This window comes from Hypanus sabinus, chromosome 1 (genome assembly GCF_030144855.1).
Source record: "Hypanus sabinus isolate sHypSab1 chromosome 1, sHypSab1.hap1, whole genome shotgun sequence".
Classification (NCBI taxonomy): Eukaryota; Metazoa; Chordata; class Chondrichthyes; order Myliobatiformes; family Dasyatidae; genus Hypanus; species Hypanus sabinus.
The window spans coordinates 190,430,126-190,451,729 of record NC_082706.1 but is presented as its reverse complement, the minus strand read 5'-3'; the positions used below and the strand labels follow the sequence as shown (position 1 = coordinate 190,451,729).

At 41.7% G+C, this 21,604-nt stretch overlaps 1 protein-coding gene across 11 annotated transcripts in view; it reads left to right on the top strand.

Moving 5' to 3' along the window:
* LOC132401655 (lethal(3)malignant brain tumor-like protein 4) overlaps positions 1-21,604 on the top strand; it is a 380,142-nt gene that overhangs the window by 108,740 nt on the left and 249,798 nt on the right. For all 11 annotated transcript variants that reach the window (XM_059983770.1, XM_059983710.1, XM_059983719.1 and 8 more), the window contains 3 exons: positions 15,322-15,426; positions 17,673-17,808; positions 18,198-18,289. In XM_059983770.1, coding sequence (XP_059839753.1) covers positions 15,322-15,426; positions 17,673-17,808; positions 18,198-18,289 — 333 coding nt within the window. The remainder of the gene's footprint in view (positions 1-15,321; positions 15,427-17,672; positions 17,809-18,197; positions 18,290-21,604) is intronic.

The following is a 21,604-nucleotide window of genomic DNA, read 5'->3' as shown; positions in this document are numbered from 1 at the left end:
GATGGCGTAGAGCTGGGACAAACTTTAAATAAGAAACTGATGGAAGATCTACAATAGATCTTTGGTCAGCTCCAGAGGTCACACTTGCATATGGGTGTAGAGATCTTGGAAGATTAATCTCTGACTTTGATTACATAAAACCAGGTGAATGCAGTCTTGTCCGGTAGTTCATTTGTGGAGAGGTGTTGGTGTAGTTAATTAAAACCAAAGTTGCATTTCAAGGGATGGTATAACTTCAATGTACAAAGTAAATTTATTAACTAAGTACACATATGTTACCATTTCTCCCTGCAATTCATTTTCTTGTGGGTATTTGAGGTAAACACAAAGAAACACAAACAGAATCAATGAAAAATTGTACACAACATGACGAATAAACAACCAATATGCAAAAGACAACCAATAGCGTAAATACAAAAAGAAAACAAAAAATAATAATAAGAAATAAGCAATAAATATTGAGAACATTTGATGAAGAGTCCTTGAAAATTAGTCCATAAGTTGTGGGAGCAGTTCAGTGTTGAGGTGAGTGAAGTTATTCCCTCTGGTTCAAAAGCCTGATGTTTGAGGGGTAATAGCTGTTCCTGAACCTGATGCCGTGGGCCCTGAACTTTCAGCAAGAAGAGAACATGGCTTGGATGGTGGGGGTCCTTAATAATGGATGCTGCTTTCCTGCGAATGTGCTCCTTGTTGCTGTACTCAGTGGTGGGGAGGGTTTTAACTGCGATGGACTGGGCTGTGTTCACTACTCGTAGGCTTTTCTGTTCAAGGGCGTTGGTGTTTCCATATTAGGCCATGGTGTAACTGGTCAGTACACTCTCCCCTGCACATCTATAGAAATTTGTCAAAGTTCTAGATGACATTTGCCATGTTGTCTTGGTAATGGCACTTTTGTGCTGGACATAGGCCAGATCCTCTGAAATGATAACTTCGAGGAATTTAAACTGCTGACCCTTTCCACCTCTGATTCCCTGATGAGGCCTGGCTCATGGACTTCTGGTTTCCTCCTCCTGTACTCCATAATCAGCTCCTTGGTTTTGCTGGCATTGAGTGTGAGGTTGTTGTGGCCCCACTCAGCCAGATTTTCATTCAAACTTTTTTACCATCATAATGTTGTTATTAATGAGTTCAAGGGAAGAAAGGTAATTCTGTAGTAGAAGAGGAGACCTGCGGAAGACACAAGAAAGCTGATTATTTTTAGATTTATTGCAGGGTCAGGTAAGTAGCCATTGTATGCCTATTAATGCTATTGCTCAATGGGATCAATATTACATCCAATATCTCCAACATATTGTGACCAAAAAGTAATTACAATAGTGCTTTTTTTTTAAAAGAGTGTAATTGGATTACAGCTCAATAATTTTTTTTGATTCAGATGACTGTCCAGAGCATGGTTCCTTAGCAACACAATGCAATAATTGTTTATTTTAACATAAAAAGGATGATCATCATTTGTCATTTCACATTACTGTGACCTAAAAACTCACAGCTGAAAACTTCTCTGCCGATTTGCATTCCCCGATGAATTTCGGTTAATCATTCTTGCAGTTTCCAAAGCAACCAGCAGCCATGTAGCAAATAGTGTCTGGTTGACAATTGCTGCATTCATTGAAATTCAAGTGCAGGAAGGTAACTCAAATTGTTTCTGTGAAGGTAATGTTCCCTGTATTTGCCTTTTGAGCTTTCACGTACATAAATATGATTTTCCTGCTTGTACAAGAGTGTGCAAAATTGATATTTAATATTAATGCCTTTTGTTAAGGAGTGGAAAACTCCAATGTATTAGAATCAGACTTGAATGGAAATATTCCACAGAGGGATTGAAATCTTTCAGTGTTTTTTTTAATTGAATCTTAAGAGCTAGTTTAATTAATAGAAAGTTTCCAGCTGAATTTTATTTTGATGTATTTGGAATTGTTATACTTGTTGCTATCTAGTCTATAAATGCTAAGGATTCCATTTAATTATCCAAATGCAAAAATACGAATCACAGTCCAGGAAGCAGCAGGTTACAAAAACATAGTATTTCCTGACAATGAAGAAGGCAAAGCAAATGGGCACGTCAAAACCTGTTCCTATCTTGTGACATGCTCAAAGTAGCACAAGTACAGACTGATATAACATTTTACTGATTTGATTGAAAATTAGTTAATTAACCGTGGATTAATAGCCAGCCGGTGGTGTAGTGGCGTCAGCCTTCAAGGGCAGGTGGTCCCAGGTTCAAATCCAGCCACTTCCTTGCACGCTTTTGTGCCAGGTTGAGCATCGAGCAAGTGACTCGGCCTCATAAGCAAACAGTCAAATGCTACAGAAACGGCAAAAATGCCCCCTGATGCGCCACATGGTGCGGAAAGCAACAACTGTGGATAAAGGTGTAGATCCACAAAAGCAATGGGGATGAAAAAACTCTATTCATTGCTTTTGTCCTTGTTTTGTCAATATGAATACTTATAAAAAACTTTGGTGATACTTCCACTAATAACAATATTGTAAGTAACAACATCCGTGTCTTTTTTTTTAAACCATGTGGAGATCTGCACAGTATTTATTGTGATGTAATCAAATTTCTCTGTAAGTTGAGCATAATTTGGTTGCATTACAGGGATATTATTTCAAAGTTCGAACAAAATTTATGATCAAACTACATACGTCGTATACAACCTGAGATTCATGTTTTGCTGCCATACTCAATAAACCTGGAGAATAATATCCATAACAGAATCAATGGACTGCCTAATTTTAGGTAAAGCCCCTTCCAGCACTGTTAAGATATAACCACAAGAGATCATCACAATCACAAGATCACAAGACAAAGGAGCAGAAGTAGGCCATTTGGCCCATCGAGTCTGCTCCGCCACTCCACTATGAGCTAAACAATTCTCCCATCCCGTTCCAGTTTCTGGCTTTTTCCCCATATCCCTTGATACCCTGACTAATTAGATACCTGTCAATCTCCTCCTTAAACACCCTCAATGATCGGGCCTCCACAACTGCATGTGGCAACAAATTCCATAAATCCACGACCCTCTGGCTAAAAAAAATTACTCCTCATCTCTGTTTTAAATGGGTACCCTCTAATCCTAAGACTGTGGCCTCTTGTTCTGGACTCACCCCCCAAGGGAAACAGCCTTTCACACATCTACTCTGTCCAACCCTTTCAACATTCAAAATGTTTCTATGAGATCCCCTCTCATTCTTCTATACTCTAAAGAATACAGTCCAAGAGCCGACAAACACTCCTCGTATGTTAGCCCCTGCGTTCCAGGAATCATCCTCGTGAATCGTCTCTGAACTCTCTCCAACATCAGTACATCCCTTCTAAGATAGGGGGCCCAAAACTGCACACAGTATTCCAAATGAAGTCTCACCAGTGCCCCATAGAGCCTCATCAACACCTCCTTACTCTTATACATTATTCCTCTTGAAATGAATGCCAACATAGCATTCACTTTCCTTACTGCGATCCCACTTGGTGGTTAACCTTTAGGGTATCCTGCACGAGGACCCCCAAGTCCCCTTGCCCTTCCAATTTTTGAATTTTCTCACCATCTAAATAAATAATAATCTGCCCGATTATTTCTTCTACCAAAATGTACAACTGTACATTTCTCAACATTGTATCTCATCTGCCATTTCTTTGCCCACTCTCCTAAAATGACCAAGTCTCTCTGTAACTTTTCTGTTTCTTCAACACTTCCTGCTCCTCCACCTATCTTGGTGTCATCCGCAAATTTAACCACAAAAACCATTTAATCCATTATCCAAATCATCAATAAACAGTGTAAAAAGAAGTTGCCCCAACACCGACCCCTGCGGAACATCACTAGTAACCGGCAACCAACCAGAATAGGATCCCTTTATTCCCACCCTTTGCTTTCTGCCTGTCAGCCAATGCTCCACCCATTCCAAAATCCTGCCTGAAATTCCATGGGCTCTCATCTTATTAAGCAGCCTCTTATGCAGCACCTTATCGAAGGCCTTTTGAAAATCCAAATACACAACATCCACAGCCTCTCCCTTGTCAATCTTATTTGAGATTACCTCAAATAATTCCAATAGGTTGATGAAGCAGGATCTTCCCTTCATGAAACCATGCTGGCTTGGGCCCATCTTGTCATGCACCTTGAGGTATTTCATAACCTCGTCCTTGAGGATCAACTCCAATAACTTTCCAACTACCGATGTCAGACTAATAGGTCTGTAATTTTCTTTTTGCTGTCTTCCTCCTTTCTTAAACAGCAGAACTACATCTGCAACCTTCCAGTCCTCCAGAACCATGCCAGAGTCTATTGATTCCTGGAAGATCATTTCCAATGCCTCAACAATCTCCAAAGCCACCTCCTTCAGAACCCATGGGTGCACCTCATCCGGTCTGGGAGACTTATCTATCCCTAGTCCATTTAGCTTCCCAAGCACTTTCTCTCGAGTAATCTTGACTATACCTAATTCTATTCCCTGAGACCTTTGGCTATCAGGTATGTTGCTAATGTCTTCCACTGTGAAGACTAATGCAAAATACTCATTTAGATCCTGTGCCATCTCTTTGTTACCCATTATAATTTCTCAGGCATCATTTTCAATCAGTCCTATATCTACCCGTATCACTCTTTTACTCTTCATATATTTAAAAAAACTTAGTATCCTTTTTTATGTTAATTGCCAACTTCCTTTCATAATTCATCTTTTCTGTCCTAATGACTTTCTTAGTTTCCTTCTGTAAGTTTTTAAAAGTCGTCCGGTCCTCAGTTTTCCCACTAATTTTTGCTTACTTGTATGCCGTCTCTTTTGCTTTTATTTTAGCCTTAACCTCTCTCGTTAGCCATATTTGTGCCATTTTTCCATTCATGATTTTCTTTTTTCTTGGAATATATTTTTCCTGCACTCTCCTTATTTCTTGTAGGAATTTCATCCAATTCTGCTCTACCATCCCTCCATCTAGTTTACTTTTCCAATCAACTTGGGCCAGTTCCTCTCTCATACCACTAATTTCCTTTGTTCTACCAAAATATCAATACACCTGATACCAGCTTCTCCTTTTCAAATTTGAAACTGAACTGAATCATATTATGATCACTACTTCCAAGGAGTTCCATTACCTCTAGCTCCCTAATTGCCTCAGGTTCATTACACAGCACCCAGTCCAAAACACCCGATCCCCGCCAGGATATTAGTACCCTTTGAGTTCAGGTGTAACCCATCGTTTTTCTATAAGTCATACCTCCCCCAAAATAGATCCCGATGATCCAAGAATTTGAAGCCCTGCCCCCTGCCTTAGCCACACATTCATCTGCTTAATTCTGCTATTCTTACCTTCATTAGTACGTGGATCAGGCAGTAATCCTGAGATTATTACTCTGAAGGTCCGGCTTTTCAATTTTCTTCTGAGCTCCCAGTAATCTTCCTTCAGGACCTCCTCTCTTTTTCTGTCTATGTCATTGGTACCAACATGTACCAAGACTTCTGGCTGCTCTCCCTCTATCCTCAGAATACTCCGGACCCAATCTGAGACATCCCGTATCCAGGCACCAGGGAGGCAACACACCATCCGGGTATCCTTGTCTGGCTCGCAGAATCTCTTGTCTGTTCCCCTCATGATGGAATCAACCTATAACTACCGCATTTCTCCTTGCAGTCTTGATCACGGCACCGGGCGCAGTGCCAGAGTCCCATTCGCTGTGGTCTTCCTCTGTTAGGTCAACCTCTCCGACAGTATCTAAAACTATATATCGATTTCTGAGGGGGACTGTCACAGAGGTGCTGTCCACTATCTCTATAGGTATTATCAATCACCTCCTTATTTCCCTAATTAGCGGAAGGTCATCAAGTTGCAGCTCCTGATCCCGAACACGGTCCTTAAGGAGCCTCATCTCAATGCACCTGGTGCAGATCGTGTTGGAATTCATCTCCTGGATTAACAAACCATGCATTCACTGGTCTAGAGCTACACAGGTCCTGTTTTGCTGACCATGTACACCATGGAGTCAAGATTTAGTGAGTCACTGAGCTCCAGTAGAGGCCCTACTTACTGATCTCCCTGATATCTAGCAAAGCTGGACATTTTTGATTGCTAATACTGATGCCCACATTTCAAAATATAAAGTAAGCATGTTGATGGAAGAACGCAGAATACAAATATTTCACATCAAATTGAACCCAAATAATTTCAACTCAATAACTACACTATTGCCTCACAAACCCTAATGTAAGATCAACATGAACCACAGATCCTGTGTCTGTACAACCTGGCATAGACAAGGAAGAAAATTTAAAGACTATCTCTACAGAGAAATGTGTATGTTTCTCTGTCTCTGGAGGCAGTTTATCAGCTGAATGCCTTTATAAAGCCACTGATTCTCACAGCTACCTGGGCTATACCTCTTCCCACCCTGTCACTTGTAAAAATGCCATCCTCTTCTCTCAATTCCTCCGTCGTCACCACGTCTGTTCTCAGAATGAGGCTTTTCATTCCAAAAGTAATGAGATGTCCTCCTTATTCAAAGAAATGGGCTTCCCTTCCTCCACCATCAACACTACTCTCACCTGCATCTCTTTCCAATTCATCCTATTTACCTGCTACCCTACCAGGGAAAGGTTTCCTCTTGTCCTCAGCAGTGCCGTCTGCCAGATAAAGAAGGATCTCCTGGTGGTCACCCATTTCAATTCTGCTTCCCATTTCAACATGTCAGTCCATGGCCTCCTCTACTGTTGCAATGGGACCACACCCAGGTTGGAGGGGTAACACCTTATATTCCAGCTGGGTAGCCTCCAACCTGATGGCATGAACAGTAAGGGCCACCCTCCCCACTTCACCATTTCCCATATCCTTTTTCCCTCTCTCATCTTATCTTCTTACCTTCCCATCACCTCTCTCTGGTTCTCCTCTCTCTTCCCTTCCTTCCATGGCCTTCTGTCCTCTCCTATCAGATTCCCCCTTCTCTAGCTCTTTATCTCCTTCACCAATCGACTTCCTAGCTCTTTACTTCACACCTCACACCTCTCCCAGTTTCACCGATCACCAGGAGGTGCTTCTCCCTCTTCTCCCCCCACCACCTTACTCTGACTTCTAATCTCTTTTTTCCAGTCCTGATGAAGGGTCCCGGCCTGAAACGTTGACTGGTTACTCCTTTCCACAGATGCTGCCGGGCCCTCCAGCATCTTGTGTGTATTACTTTGATTTCCAGCATGTGCAGATTTTCTCTTGTTTCAGAGAGAAGTGTGTCATTTGCGTCAATGACCAACACAGTCTGAGGAAGTGTGTGGGCAGCCTGCAAGTTCAGCATGCTTCTGGCACCAGCCAAGCTTGCCCACAACTTCCGAACCCCAACCCATACGTCTTTAGAATGCAGGAGGAATCTGGAACACCCAGACAAAGCCCACGTGATCATGAAGAGGACACACAAACACCTTACAAACAGTGGTGGGAACTGAACCCTGGTAGCCAATTGCTGGCACTGACTGCTACACACAATGTTGCTCTTTTACCAAGAGAACCACCTGCAAAACTCAACACAAGCCAATGCAAAATTCAGAAAGGATTCTGGAAAATTCTGTGTGTACGCCTACAGTGGAATAAATAGGGAGAGAAAAGGTTTGCCTAAGGACCCAGCATGGTTGCTATGTGTGGAGCCATGGAAATGAGTTGGTCTTAAAAATGAATAAATTTTATCTGTATTTACTATAAAGAAGTTACTGTGGAAGTTGCTGGTGTTCAGGGAAGATCACTGAATGATGGTCCCATTACGAAAGAGGAATCTCTGGGGCCAGCCTATGTGAATCCTCGGATGTCGTGGGAAAGCAAGGATGAAATTTCTGGGACTGTGTTAGATATTTTTGTGTCTTTGCTAGCTGCGAGTGAGATACCAGAAGATCATTTTTGTAGTAGTTGTTTGTTTTGTTTAATTTCCTGGCAATTTTGCTCTTCAATCTGCATAGTAAGTAGCTTGAGTGCATTTAATATTGTTAACCTGTTTCGTCTATCCTCCTTGCAAAATGTACTCAGCATTTGTTATTTTTATTTTTGCTCGTTGATGTCAATGATCAACTTTACTTATAATGTGCAAATATTCATATCCTGTTCTTTCTCAACTCATTCAATTTGGATTTTGTACTAATTCAGCATTCTTAATATCCTCAAGTTCTAACAGTTTCCCTTTGTCTTACTTCTCTTTTCTTCTGCTCTATAATATTCCCAAGTAGCTCAGATATTATATCACTCAACATTCATTTATGCTTCTAAATCCTCTGTTTAAAAATGCTTCTTGCATTCATTTGTGATGTTTCCCCTTCTACAACACTACTCATCAGCTTATTCCTTCCTTCTCTTTTGATTGAATTTGTTTATCTATGATTTAGAAAAACCTTGCCCTTGTCTTTTAAATGTATTAATCTTATTCTCCACTTTAGCCCACTGTCACTTTTTCAGGCAGGTCATAAGACATTTGAGCAGAATTAGGCCATCTAGCCCATTGCATCTGCTCTGACATTCCATCATGACTAATCCATTGCCCTCTCAACCGCATCTCCTGCCTTCTCTCCCCTAAACATTTCGTGCCCGGACTAATCAAAAACCTAATAGACCCGATAGACGTGTATAAGATGATGAGAGGCATTGATCGTGTGGATAGTCAGAGGCTTTTTCCCAGGGCTGAAATGGTTGCCACAAGAGGACACAAGTTTAAAGTGCTGGGGAGTAGGTACAGAGGAGATGTCAGGAGTAAGTTTTTTTCACTCAGAGAGTGGTGAGTGCTTGGGATGAGCTGCCAGCAATGGTGGTGGAGGTGGATATAATAGGGTCTTTTAAGAGACTTTTGGATAGGTACATGGATCTTAGAAAAATAGAGGGCTATGGGTAACCCAAGGTAATTTCTAAGGTAGAGACATGTTCAGCAGAACTTTGTGGGCCGAAGGGCCTGTATTGTGCTGTAGGTTTTCTATGTTTCTATCAATTTCCGCCTATAAATATGCCTTGTGTCCTGATCCAGTGACAGCCGCCTGTGGCAACAAATCCACAGACTCACCACTCTCCGGCACTCATCTTTTTTTTATTGTGTCCCTGTATAGTGGAGGTGTCAACAATTAAATCAGAAAATAACTTTGCTTTGACTCACTATGAATGATTCTGGAATTTTTACATACTGTCCTCATTTTAACAACTGAAAAATTGCAGCTTGATGTATAAATATTATCTTTTAAATGCCACAGGGAGGTACCAATGAGTAAACCTTCTGGCTCTGAAAGTTAATTTTGTATGTGTGAGTCTATTTTACTCGAAGTATTTACTTTTAAACTTGATAGATTTTAAAATAACATGTTGAAATTAGTTTCTGATTGTTTTTTTTTACTGCCATGCAACTAGATGTCCCTATTTTATTTAGTTATATCTGTTTAAAAAATCTCTAACAGTTGTACTTTCCTGTCTCCTGGTTTGTGTCTTCTAAGATTCTTGGAATTTGTGGTTATACTATTGTTCAATGCAATAATTGTGCTTATTGGCAGGAGAGGGGAAATGAAAGCTCTGAGCCAGTTGAATCTGTGTGAATAGCTTCCTCTAAGCTGATGACAATAACAATTTGTTCACTTACTGGACAGGCCAATATCAAGCCTAATCATTAAATATTATCAGGTCCTTTGACTTTCTCTGGATATGATGCATATTACTGGTTAATTTCCTTGAGTACAGGCTGAATAATTGTGCTTCTGTCGGGAAGCGGCCTGGTCGAGGGAAGTGCCTGGTGTGAAAAGTGCTAGTCTTTGGCTCAAGAGTCTTCGGCGAGGAGACTACGCCAGGCACAATTGCAGAGGGTGAAGACATGACAGCTAAGCTGATTCAGTGTGCTATGTGCATGATGTGGGAGGTCAGGGACACTGATGGTGCCCCCGGCTGCTACAGCTGTGGAAAGTGTGTCCAGATTCAGCTTCTGAAGGAGCATGTTGCAGCACTGAAGAAAGAACTGGATGATCTCAGGTTTATCCGTGAAAACGAGAGTTTTCTGGACAGGACCTACAGTGAGGTTGTTACACCGAGGATACCGGAAGAGAGAAAGGGGGCAACAATGAGGAAGGAGAGGATGCTTGAAGTACAGGAGACCCCAGGGGATGTACCTCCCAAAAACAGGTTCACCTTCTTGGAAACTGTCAGGACAGAAGATACTGCCAGTCTGAGAGGCGGACAGGTCTGCGAGCCGAAAATTGGTGCAGAAGCAGAGCCGAGGAGTCAGACATCAGGAAGAGCCGTGGTAGTAGGGGACTCCATAGTAAGAGGTATGGAAAGGGGTTTCTGCGGCAACAGGCGAGATTTAAGGATGGTGTGTTGGCTCTCTGGTGCTAGGATCCAGGACATCACGGACCGATTGCAGGGAATCCTCAAGGGTGAAGGTGAACAGCCGGAAGTGGTAGTGCATGTCGGCACAAATGACATCGTGAAGAAGAGGAAGGACATTCTGCAGCGGGACTTCAGAGAACTCGGAAGAAGGCTGAAAAGCAGGACTTCCAGGGTGGTTTTCTCTGGTTTGCTTCCAGTTCCTCGTGCTGGAGAGGGCAGGAACAGGGAGATAATGGATCTGAATGTGTGGCTGAGGAACTGGTGCAGGAAGCAAGGATTTACATTCTTGGACCACTGGGATGTGTTTTGGGGTAGGGATGAATTGTACAAAAGGATTGGGTTGCACCTTAATAGGTGGGGGACCGGCATTCTGGCAGACAGGTTTGCCACTGCAACACGGATGTGTTTAAACTAAGTAGTGGGGGGGGAGGGGATGAACTGGAAATATAAAGATGGAGTTAAAGGGAAAGTGAAAATAAGAAAAGTTAAAAAGGACAACAGAATCAATGGAGTAGAAAGCTCAAGAAGAGATCATACAGTATGGCCAAGTGAAATAAGAATTGATATGAAAGGAGAGGGGAGTGCCGAATTAAAAGTATTATATATGAATGCATGAAGTATAAGGAATAAAGTAGATGAGCTTGAGGCTCAGTTGGAAATTGGCAAGTACGATGTTGTGGGAATAACTGAGACATGGCTTCAAGCGGACAGGGCCTGGGAAATGAATATTGAAGGATATACATCTTATCGAAAGGACAGAATGACTGGCAGAGGGGGTGGGGTGGCTGTGTTGGCGAGGAATGATATTCAGTCCCTTGTGAGGGGGGACATAGAATCTGGGAATGTAGAGTCAGAATGGATAGAACTGAGAAATTCTAAGGGTAGAAAGACCCTAATGGGAGTTATCTACAGGCCCCCAAACAACAGTCTGGATGTCGGGTGTAAGTTGAATGAAGAATTAAAATTGGCATGTCGCAAAGGTAATGATACAGTTGTCATGGGGGATTTCAACATGCAGGTAGACTGGGAGAATCAGAATGGTACTGGATCCCAAGAAAGGGAGTTTGTGGAGTGCCTCCGAGATGGATTCTTAGAACAGCTTGTACTGGAGCCTACCAGGAAGAAGGCAATTCTAGATTTAGTGTTGTGCAATGAACCGGATTTGATCAGGGACCTGGAGGTAAAGGAACCATTAGGAGATAGTGACCATAATATGATATGTTTCAACCTACAATTTGAGAAGGAGAAGGGAAAATCGGATGTGTCAGTATTACAGTTGAACAAAGGGAACTATGGAGCTATGAGGGAGGAGCTGGCCAAAGTTCAATGGAACAATGCCCTAGCAGGAAAGACAGTGGAACAACAATGGCAGGTATTTCTGGGAATAATGCAGAAAGTGCAGGATCGGTTCATTCCAAAGAGGAAGAAAGATCCTAAGGGGAGTAAAGGGTGGCCGTGGCTGACGAGGGAAGTAAAGGGCAGTATAAAAACTAAAAGAGAAGAAGTATAACATAGCAAAGATGAGCGGGAAACCAGAGGTCTGGGAAGCTTTTAAAGAGCAACAGAAGATAACAAAAAAGGCAATACACCAAGAAAAAATGAGGTACGAAGGTAAACTAACCAAGAATATAAAGAAGGATAGTAAAAGCTTCTTTAGGTATGTGAATAGCAAAAAAATAGTTAAGACTAAAATTGGGCCATTGAAGACAGAAATGGGTGAATTTATTATGGGGAACAAGGAAGTGGCAGATGAGTTGAACAGGTACTTTGGGTCTGTCTTCACTAGGGAAGACACAAACAATCTCCCAGATGTAATAGTGGCCAAAGGAACTAGGGTAAAGGATGAACTGAAGGAAATTTATATTAGGCAAGAAACGGTGTTGGATAGACTGTTGAGTCTGAAGGCTGATAAGTCCCCGGGACCTAATGGTCTGCATCCCAGGGTACTTAAAGAGGTGGCTCTAGAAATCTTGGATGCATTGGTAATCATTTTCCAATGTTCTATAGATTCAGGAACAGTTCCTGCTGATTGGAGGGTGGCTAATGTTGTCCCACTTTTCAAGAAAGGAGGGAGAGAGAAAACGGGGAATTATAGACCGGTTAGCCTGACGTCAGTGGTGGGAAAGATGCTGGAGTCAATTATAAAATTACGACACATTTGGATAGCAGTAGAAGGATCAGTCCGAGCCAGCATGGATTTCTGAAGGGAAAATCATGCTTGACTAATCTTCTGGAGTTTTTTGAGGATGTAACTATGAAAATGGACAAGGGAGAGCCAGTGGAAGTAGTGTACCTGGACTTCCAGAAAGCTTTTGATAAAGTCCCACATAGGAGATTAGAGGGCAAAATTAGCACACATGGTATTGGGGGCAGAGAACTGACATGGATTGAAAATTGGCTGGCTGACAGGAAACAAAGAATAGTGATTAACGGGTCCCTTTCGGAATGGCAGGCTGTGACCAGTGTGGTACCACAAGGTTCGGTGCTGGGACTGCAGCTGTTTACAATTTACATTAATGATTTAGATGAAGGGATTAAAAGTAACATTAGCAAATTTGCTGATGACACAAAGCTGGGTGGCAGTGTGAAATGTCAGGAGGATGTTATGAGAATGCAGGGTGACTTGGACAGGTTGGGTGAGTGGGCAAATGTATGGCAGATGCAGTTTAATGTGGATAAATGTGAGGTTATCCACTTTGGTGGCGAGAACTGGAAGGTAGATTACTATCTAAATGGAGTCAAGTTAGGAAAAGGGGAAGTACAACGAAATCTAGGTGTTCTTGTACATCAGTCAATGAAAGCAAGCATGCAGGTACAGCAGGCAGTGAAGAAAGCTAATGGCATGCTGGCTTTTATAACAAGAGGAATTGAGTATAGGAGTAAAGAGGTCCTTCTGCAGCTGTACAGGGCCCTGGTGAGACCCCACCTGGAGTATTTTGTGCAGTTTTGGTCTCCAAATTTGAGGAAGGACATTCTTGCTATTGAGGGAGTGCAGCGTAGGTTCACAAGGTTAATTCCCGGAATGGCGGGACTGTCATATGTTGAAAGATTGGAGCGACTGGGCTTGTATACACTGGAATTTAGAAGGATGAGAGGGGATCTGATTGAAACATATAAGATTATTAAGGGATTGGACACACTGGAGACAGGAAGCATGTTCCCGCTGATGGGTGTCCAGAACTGGAGGCCACAGTTTAAGAATAAGGGATAGGCCATTTAGAACAGAGATGCGGAAAAACTTTTTCACCCAGAGTGGTGGATATGTGGAATGCTTTACCCCAGAAGGCAGTGGAGGCCAAGTCTCTGGATGCATTCAAGAGAGAGTTAGATAGACCTCTTATTGACAGTGGGGTCAAGGGATATGGGGAGAGGGCAGGAACGGGGTACTGATTGTGTATGATCAGCCATGATCACAGTGAATGGTGGTACTGGCTAGAAGGACCGAATGGCCTACTCCTGCACCTACTGTCTATTGTCTATTCTCAAGTAATTGGCTACTGTGAATTCCTTGTTTACTTTTGCCTCGCAGATTTGAATAACATGAAAGAATTCAAATTGCTTGATTGGCAATCTCCAGATGGGGGTGGGGGGGGGGGGGAAATGATTTTCTAAGTCTACATGGCCTGTAATGCAGTGCTTCATATTCAGTTAAAATGTGTCTGTCAATCATTCATCTCCTGTTTTCTCCAGCTTCCTCCCACAGTCCAAAGACGTACCAGTTGGTAGGTTAAATTGGTCATTTTAAACTGTCCCATGGGGGATTGCCGGATGGTGTGGTTTGAGGGGACGGACGGGCCTAATCCATGCTGTATTGCAATAAATAAATAAATTGTAATATTGTGATGGAAATGTTAACAATGCAAAGCATTACGTAGAAAAAAAATGAAAGCTTTTTGAAATGTTCTATAAAATATGCAGCAATTTGGTGACGTAGACCATACCTTTGTGGCTGAGCAAATGAACCAAATAGATGAGAATAGTAAGCTCCCAGATGTGATCTCCAATAAGCTGAATTTCTGTGAAAACTGTTATTTCAATGCATTACAGCACAGTAGGCAGTAAGGCCAGAATGCATTGAAAGGCAGTTCTGATCTCAGTGTGTCCAGTTTGCACGTTCTGCTTGTGACCACTGGGTTTACTCTCGTGCTCTGGTTTCATCTCCTTTCACATAGGTTCATTGATCAGTGTAAATCACCCTGAGTATATACGGGTGGCAGAGTTAATGGTGTGTGAGCGAAGATAGACCACTGGGAATTAGGGTTATGAGATTGATGGGATTGCACTGAGCTAACACAGGCTTGATGGGCGAAATGGCCTTTAGTGCCATGAAAAGTCGTGATTTTCAGATGCCATTATTACAAATGAATGGGCATTGCTGAAGGAAATTGAATAACTGATGGGTTGTTGCGGAGGTGAGGGGAGATTAAGGTTAGCTCCCTCTCACACACGACTCAGGAAGATGATTTTTGAGAAGCTGAGTATAGATATTTCCTTTGACTGCTGAGAAAGGCGTAGAGTGCAATTGTGGGCTTTATTCCACCTAAGAATTCTAGTCTGGTGTTACTCAGAACGATGGGAAGGTAAAGGAGTTATAGCTTGTCTCTGACCTGATGCAAAGTATCTTAGAATGCCAACTTAATAAGGCTGCAAGACCATAAAATGCTGGAACAGAATTAGGCCATTTGGCCCATCGAGTCTGCTCCGCCATTTCATCATGGCTGATTCAATTTTCCTCTTGGCCCCAATCATCTGCCTTCTCCCCATATTCTTTCATGCACTGAACAATCAAGAATCTATCAACCTCTGCCTTAAATATACTTAGACTTGGCCAAATGTTGTATTGTAAGGTACAAGGTAATGTGTATTGACATTTTAAACAATGTAAAGAATTCTAGCATGGAGTTGTACATGATGAATAGTTATTTTGAAATATCAGTGAATCATTGTCAATGACTGGAGCCAATTATGGAGAAGAAAGACTAATATATTTTTCTTTACAGTTTCAGTTAGTTCCCCAGAATAAAAATGGATTTAAAGTAGGCATGAAACTGGAAGGAATTGATCCTCGACATCCCTCCACGTTCTGTGTGTTGTCAGTTGCAGAGGTAAGTGTTAGGTTTTCAAACTTCAAGATATTAAACTAATTCAAAGGAAGACACAGGAGTCCAGGGCTGCGAGTCCAACTTCAAGTTTACTTTTAAACGAGGCTTGCACCTAAAACATGGTAGCTTGATGACGTATGCAATTCGTGTATTTATATATAAAATGCGTAATGAATTATTTAAATGACCACAAAGCTTTTTCAACACAAACATATATACGCACATACAAGATTATTCAAATATTATTAAAATATTAAATACGCAACACTAAGAAAATTTATATATGTAATATCTACTGAATAAAGGTTAGAATTATGCACTGATTTTCTCTGGTTTTAATATTTTTAGATGTGTGTTGTTACCATGGTTGTCAGAGATCAAGCTAGCCTCTGTGACCTTAAGTAGCCCCAGCTTGCCTTATAAGAGAAGATGGTGAAGATCAGTCATCCAAAACATTTCATATTTATATTCTCGGATTAAAGTGCCTTAGGTTTCTGGGTGGCAGTGACGGCCTAATAAGATATTGGAAATGCAGTCATTAGAAGGATCATTGCTGGGATATATGATTTGGACAAAAATGTAGAAGGTCTGCAGAGAAAAACTTGAAAACTGGCAGAGATGGGAAAGGTTGTCGAAGGATACAGTAGGATATAGATCAGGTCAAAATATGAATGGAGAAATGGCAATTGCAGTTTCATCTGGACACCGGCGAGGTGTTGCACTTTCGGAGATCAAATACAAGAGGAAAGTATGTGAAGATGGCAGGAGTTTTGATGGGCAGAGGGATCTTGAGGTGCAAATCCATAGCTCGCTGAAAGTGTCAACACAAGTAGATAGGGTTATAAGGAAGACAGACACATTTGCCTTATCATAGTGTTGAGTATAATTGTTGGCAAGTCATGTTGTAGATGCTGCTGAACTTCATTTTGGCATAAACATTGATTTCTTTAACTTCTGTTAGTGCCCTTCCTCCCCTTCTTACCCTTCTTACCCCATCCCTTATTTATTGATTGATTGATTGATTTTTCCCTTTTTTTCTTTTTCTCTCTCTGTCCCCCTCACAATCCCTCCTGGCCTGCTCTCCATCTCCCCCTGGTGCTCCCCTCCCCCTTTCTTTCTCCCTAGGCCTCCCGTCCCATGATCCTCTCCCTTTTCCAGCTGTGTATCCCTTTTGCCAATCAACTTTCCAGCTCTTAGCTTCATCCCTCTCCCTCCTGTCTTCTCCTATCATTTTGGATCTCCTCCTCCCCCTCCCACTTTCAAATCTCTTACTATCTCTTCTTTCAGTTAGTCCTGAGGACAGGTCTCGGCCCGAAACGTCAACTGTACTTCTCCCTATAGATGCTGCCTGGCCTGCTGCGTTCCACCAGCATTTTGTGTGTGTTGTTTGTTTTGGCTACACTTGGAGTTTTAAATGCAGTTTTAGTTAATACAGGATGTGGGGGTTTTGGAGAGAATGCAGGAGAAGTTCACCAGCATATTCACTGAATTGCATAGTATTAGCTATAAGTAATGGTTAAATAAACTTGGATTGTCTTCTAAGGCGTGTTGGAGGCTGAGAGGCGATCTGATTGAAGTATGTAAATTATGAGAGGGAGGCATAGATAGTGAGAGTCTATTTTCCCAGGATAGACCTGTCGAACACTAGCATGTATAGATATGAAGGGGAGAGGGGAGAAACTTTAAAGAAGTTTGTTTTACACAGAGAGCAGTTGTTTCTGGACCATGCTATCAAGGGAACTGGTGAAAACAAATACAGCGGTTACATTGAAGAGGCATTCAGACAGAGGATGGATGGATATTAAGCATATGCTGGCAGATGGCATTACTGGCATCATGGTTGGCACGGACAACGTGGAGCAAAGTTTCGGTGTTCTATGTTAATCTGCTGCTATTCAGAATAAAACCTTGTTATGATTTCATGCCAAATTTTAAATACTTATTGATGCTGAATGCATAACTCCAGTAAGAAGGAATGCACATCAACAGTAGAGCCCTCCAAATTTTTGATAGGAGGTCCTTGACACCTAGATATCCTGTGTCCTCTCTGGTTAGGCTTTTTAGCACTGAGAGGTTAAAGTAGAAAATCAGTCCCAGGTATTATTAATAATAGAGATAATGCTTAAAATGACACTACAACAAATCATATTAAAAATATGGGGTCAAATTCATAGACCACTAAAATAGTTTCTTCAACCACTTGGTGATTTAATAAAAAAAATTATGTACATAACTGTTTCTTCCGTCAGGTATGCGGTGTTCGCCTGAGGCTCCACTTTGATGGATATTCTGAATGTTTTGATTTCTGGATTAACAGTGACTCACCTGATATCCACCCAGTGGGATGGTGTGAGAAGACCGGCCACAAGTTGTATCCTCCTAAAGGTCTGATAGCTCAACTAGAGAGTGACATATATGTTTTTTTTAATGAGTAATCCAGAATACAATGCAGTGCGTGTAATTCTCACACTTGAAAAGCATGCTGCATTGATCTTAGTGACAGCTGCCTCTGCAGGTGCTGAAATTGGAGAATTACTTGTGTCATTCTGAATTAATCTGGAAAGTCAAATTAATCTTATGTCATGCAAGAGGGAAAGGATTAGTTTGGTCAGGCAATTATGGACGGTAAATTGATTGCTGCCAAAACAATGATCCATCTGATTTGCATTTATAACGTTATTTTGATTTGTGAAATTTGTGTGATCTAAGGTGATGGTAATTACATTGCCCGAGAACATTTTCCATTATTAACATGATTTTGATTTCTCTTTCAGGCTACAAGGAAGAGGAGTTTAACTGGGCAAGCTATCTGAAAATCTGCAAAGCCCAAGCAGCACCAAAGAATTTATTTAAAATTCAGAATACAGTAAGTTTTAAAAAATAATTCGTAACAGGTTCCTGGTGACCTAATAACTAGGATATTTTGTTCTATTGATTTTACAGATAGTTATTTAAATAAATTGAGTCTAGAGCCCTTTCATTGAATGCCACTCCTAATATACCCAAGCTGAATTTTATTTTGCAGTCCTTTCAGGTCTTGAAGGTAGCCCATTAATCAGCCAATGCTCGAGTGATCCAGCACCGATCTTGAAAATGTCTTTGAGTCAACTTAGTGGGCAGCTTGAGTCATTTCTCTGCTTGGGGAGGTTTCAGGAGCTCGGAACTGTCATTGGCATTTACAGTTGTGACCACATGCATATGATGTTACAATGAGTTTGTTAGAATGGCCGAGTGATGCCCTGACACAGGATTGAAATGACCAGGAACATTTAGAATTTAGGAAAGTACTAATGAAGTTGGCATTGCAACGAAGATTACAAAACTACTGAAAAGCGTTTTGGCTCTTTATTTGCAATCCTTATTCTCTGAAATCACTTGGTTAATTTTATAAGGCTGTGCAACCATTGTTGCTTGTCATATTATCTTAAGAGGTAACCAGAGTTACATTGAACACTGAAATCTACCTCATATTACAGGCCCTTCGGCCCACAGTGTTGTGCTGGCCATGTAGTGAGGTGACCAGAACGGAACACAGTACGCTTAAGTGGGGTCAAACTAAGAGCTGCATTAATGTTGAGTCCACACAACTGACCATACTAATGATGGGTTTCAGCCTGTGTAATTCTGTTGTTTCCCTAGGACTTTAATTATCATCTATAATCCCTGCAGGATTAACATTCATTTGACTTTTTGTTTGTTGACACCTAAATTTTCTTTGTAACTTTTCTCTGTGGGAATTTACTACCTTTGTCGAACGTTTGTGTTTGCATAGAACAGACAGACAGACATAGAGGGAAATTGGGTTTCGTTACAGTCGCACCAACCAAAAATAGTGCAGAAATATAGCAATATAAAACCATAAATAATTAACTAATAATAAGTTAATTATTCCAAGTGGAAATAAGTCCAGGACCCGCCTATTGGCTCAGGGTGTCTGACACTCCGAAGGAGGAGTTGTAAAGTTTGATGGCCACAGGTAGGAATGACTTCCTATGACGCTCAGTGTTACATCTCGGTGGAATGAGTCTCTGGCTGAATGTACTCCTGTGCCTAACCAGTACATTATGGAGTGGTACATTATTGCAGTTTCAGTAATCTATTGAAGAGAGATTTTGGCGTAGTTTTATTGGAAGTTATGGATTCAGATTATATTGTTAGAGATGTGACGAGGCATTCCGAGCTTCCTCGTCAAGTATTTATGAAGGTATAATGCAGACTATGATCTTGGATACAAATTCCTGTCTATTTTATAATTTACTTCTTCTGTGGTCCTTGGTTATATTAGAAACAAGTAGAAAAATACTCATTCTGAATTCAAAGCAGTTTAATATAAATCAGAAGGTTAATTAATAGGAAAATTAAAAGAACGGGATGGCAATTAAATGTTTCACAAAACAAATTGGGTATATTGCCAATATTTTCAAAGGGTTTACACAATCCAGGACGAAGCAGTCAGTTTGATTAAAATCGCCTTTCCCTCTGATATCTGTGTACTATAGTTGTAGTATGTGGCATCTTTTAGAATATTTCTTAATGGGACAGTGGGCAAGTAAGAATACCAGGGTAAGTAATGCAATGCCCAAGAGCCCTAGTTTCGGAAAGATAATGTGGAAGTCCTATGCATAGAGGACGTTGCCATAAATTCATAGGGCTCTGCAGCCCAGATGCAGGCCCTTCAGGCCTTGCTGACCATAATGCCCACTCAGCTAGTCCCAATTTGGCCCCTATGCCTCCATGTACTGTACTTATTCAAGTGCTCGTAAACGATACTATTGTACCTGCCTCAACCATTTCCTCTGCAACTCACTCCATACACTCACTGCCCTTTGCATAAAAAAAGTTGCCCCTCAGGTCCCTTTTAAATCTTTTCCCTCCCACCCTAAACCTATTCCCCCCTCCCACCACCCTGGGGAAAAGACTGTTACTGTCCACCTTATCTACCCCTCATAATTTTTAACTCTTCTATAAGGTTGCTGCTCATTCTCCTTTGTTCCAAGGAATAGAGGCCTGGCCTGGCTAACCTCTCCCAGTAATTCAGGCCCTCCCGTCCTGGCAATATCTTCATAAATCTTTTCTACACTGTTTCCAATTTAGCCACAGTTTTCCTAGAGCAGGGTGACTAAAACTGTATGGAGTATTCCAACTGTAGCCTCACCAGTTGCAAAGTAATGTCCCAACTCACATGCTCAATCCTTGACCGATAAAGCCCAACATACTCACGAACGAGAGAAAATCTGCAGATGCTGGAAATCCAAGTAACACACACAAAATATTAGAGGAACTCAGAAGACCAGGCAGCTTGCTGAGTTCCTCCAGCATACTGCAGAACACCATCCAACACAGGCCTCTATTCCAAGAAATAACCTTCAACCACCCCTCTCTTCTTTCTACCTCCGAACCAATTTTCAACACATCTATCACTCCATAGATACGATAGGGTCTCACCTTCCAGACCAGTCTACCATAGGGAAGCTAGTTGGAGACTTTGCTAAAGTCCAAATGGACAACATCTACCTCACTATCCTCATCCATCCTTTTGGATACATCTTCAATAAACTTCTAAAAGGCTCATCAAGTATAACCTCCAATGGACAAGTCATGCTGACTCATAATCAGACCCTGTCTATCCAAATGCTGGAAGACCCTGTCCCTCAGAATCCCTCCAGTAACTTTCCCACTACTGATGTCAGGCTGACCAGCCTGCAGTTCCCTGACTTGCCCCTGCTATCCTTTTTAAACAAGGGAACACTATTAACCACCTTCCAGTCATCAGGAACTTCACCAGTGGCTAATGATGAAGCAAATGCCTCTGCACAGGCCTCTGCACTTGCCTCTCTAGCTTCCCACAAAGTCTGAAGATGCATCCTGTAAAACAGCAGATACTCCCTCGATGGTCATGTAAATGTCCATCAGAACATCTCCACTTGATTCCTTTTTCTATTGAGTAACCAATATTTGTAAAGAATCTCACTCATCACCTTCCAGTCAAGACTTAGGCATCCTTGCTGATCTCTTGTCTTGTCTTGTCCACACTACACCAGCCCCCGCCACTGGGCTATAAACATGCAGGAGCAGTGTGTGGTTAAGTACCTTGCTCAAGAACATACACACTGCCTCAGCTGAGGCTCGAACTAATGACCTTCAGATCGCCAGCCCAAAGCCTTAACCACTTGGCCACGCC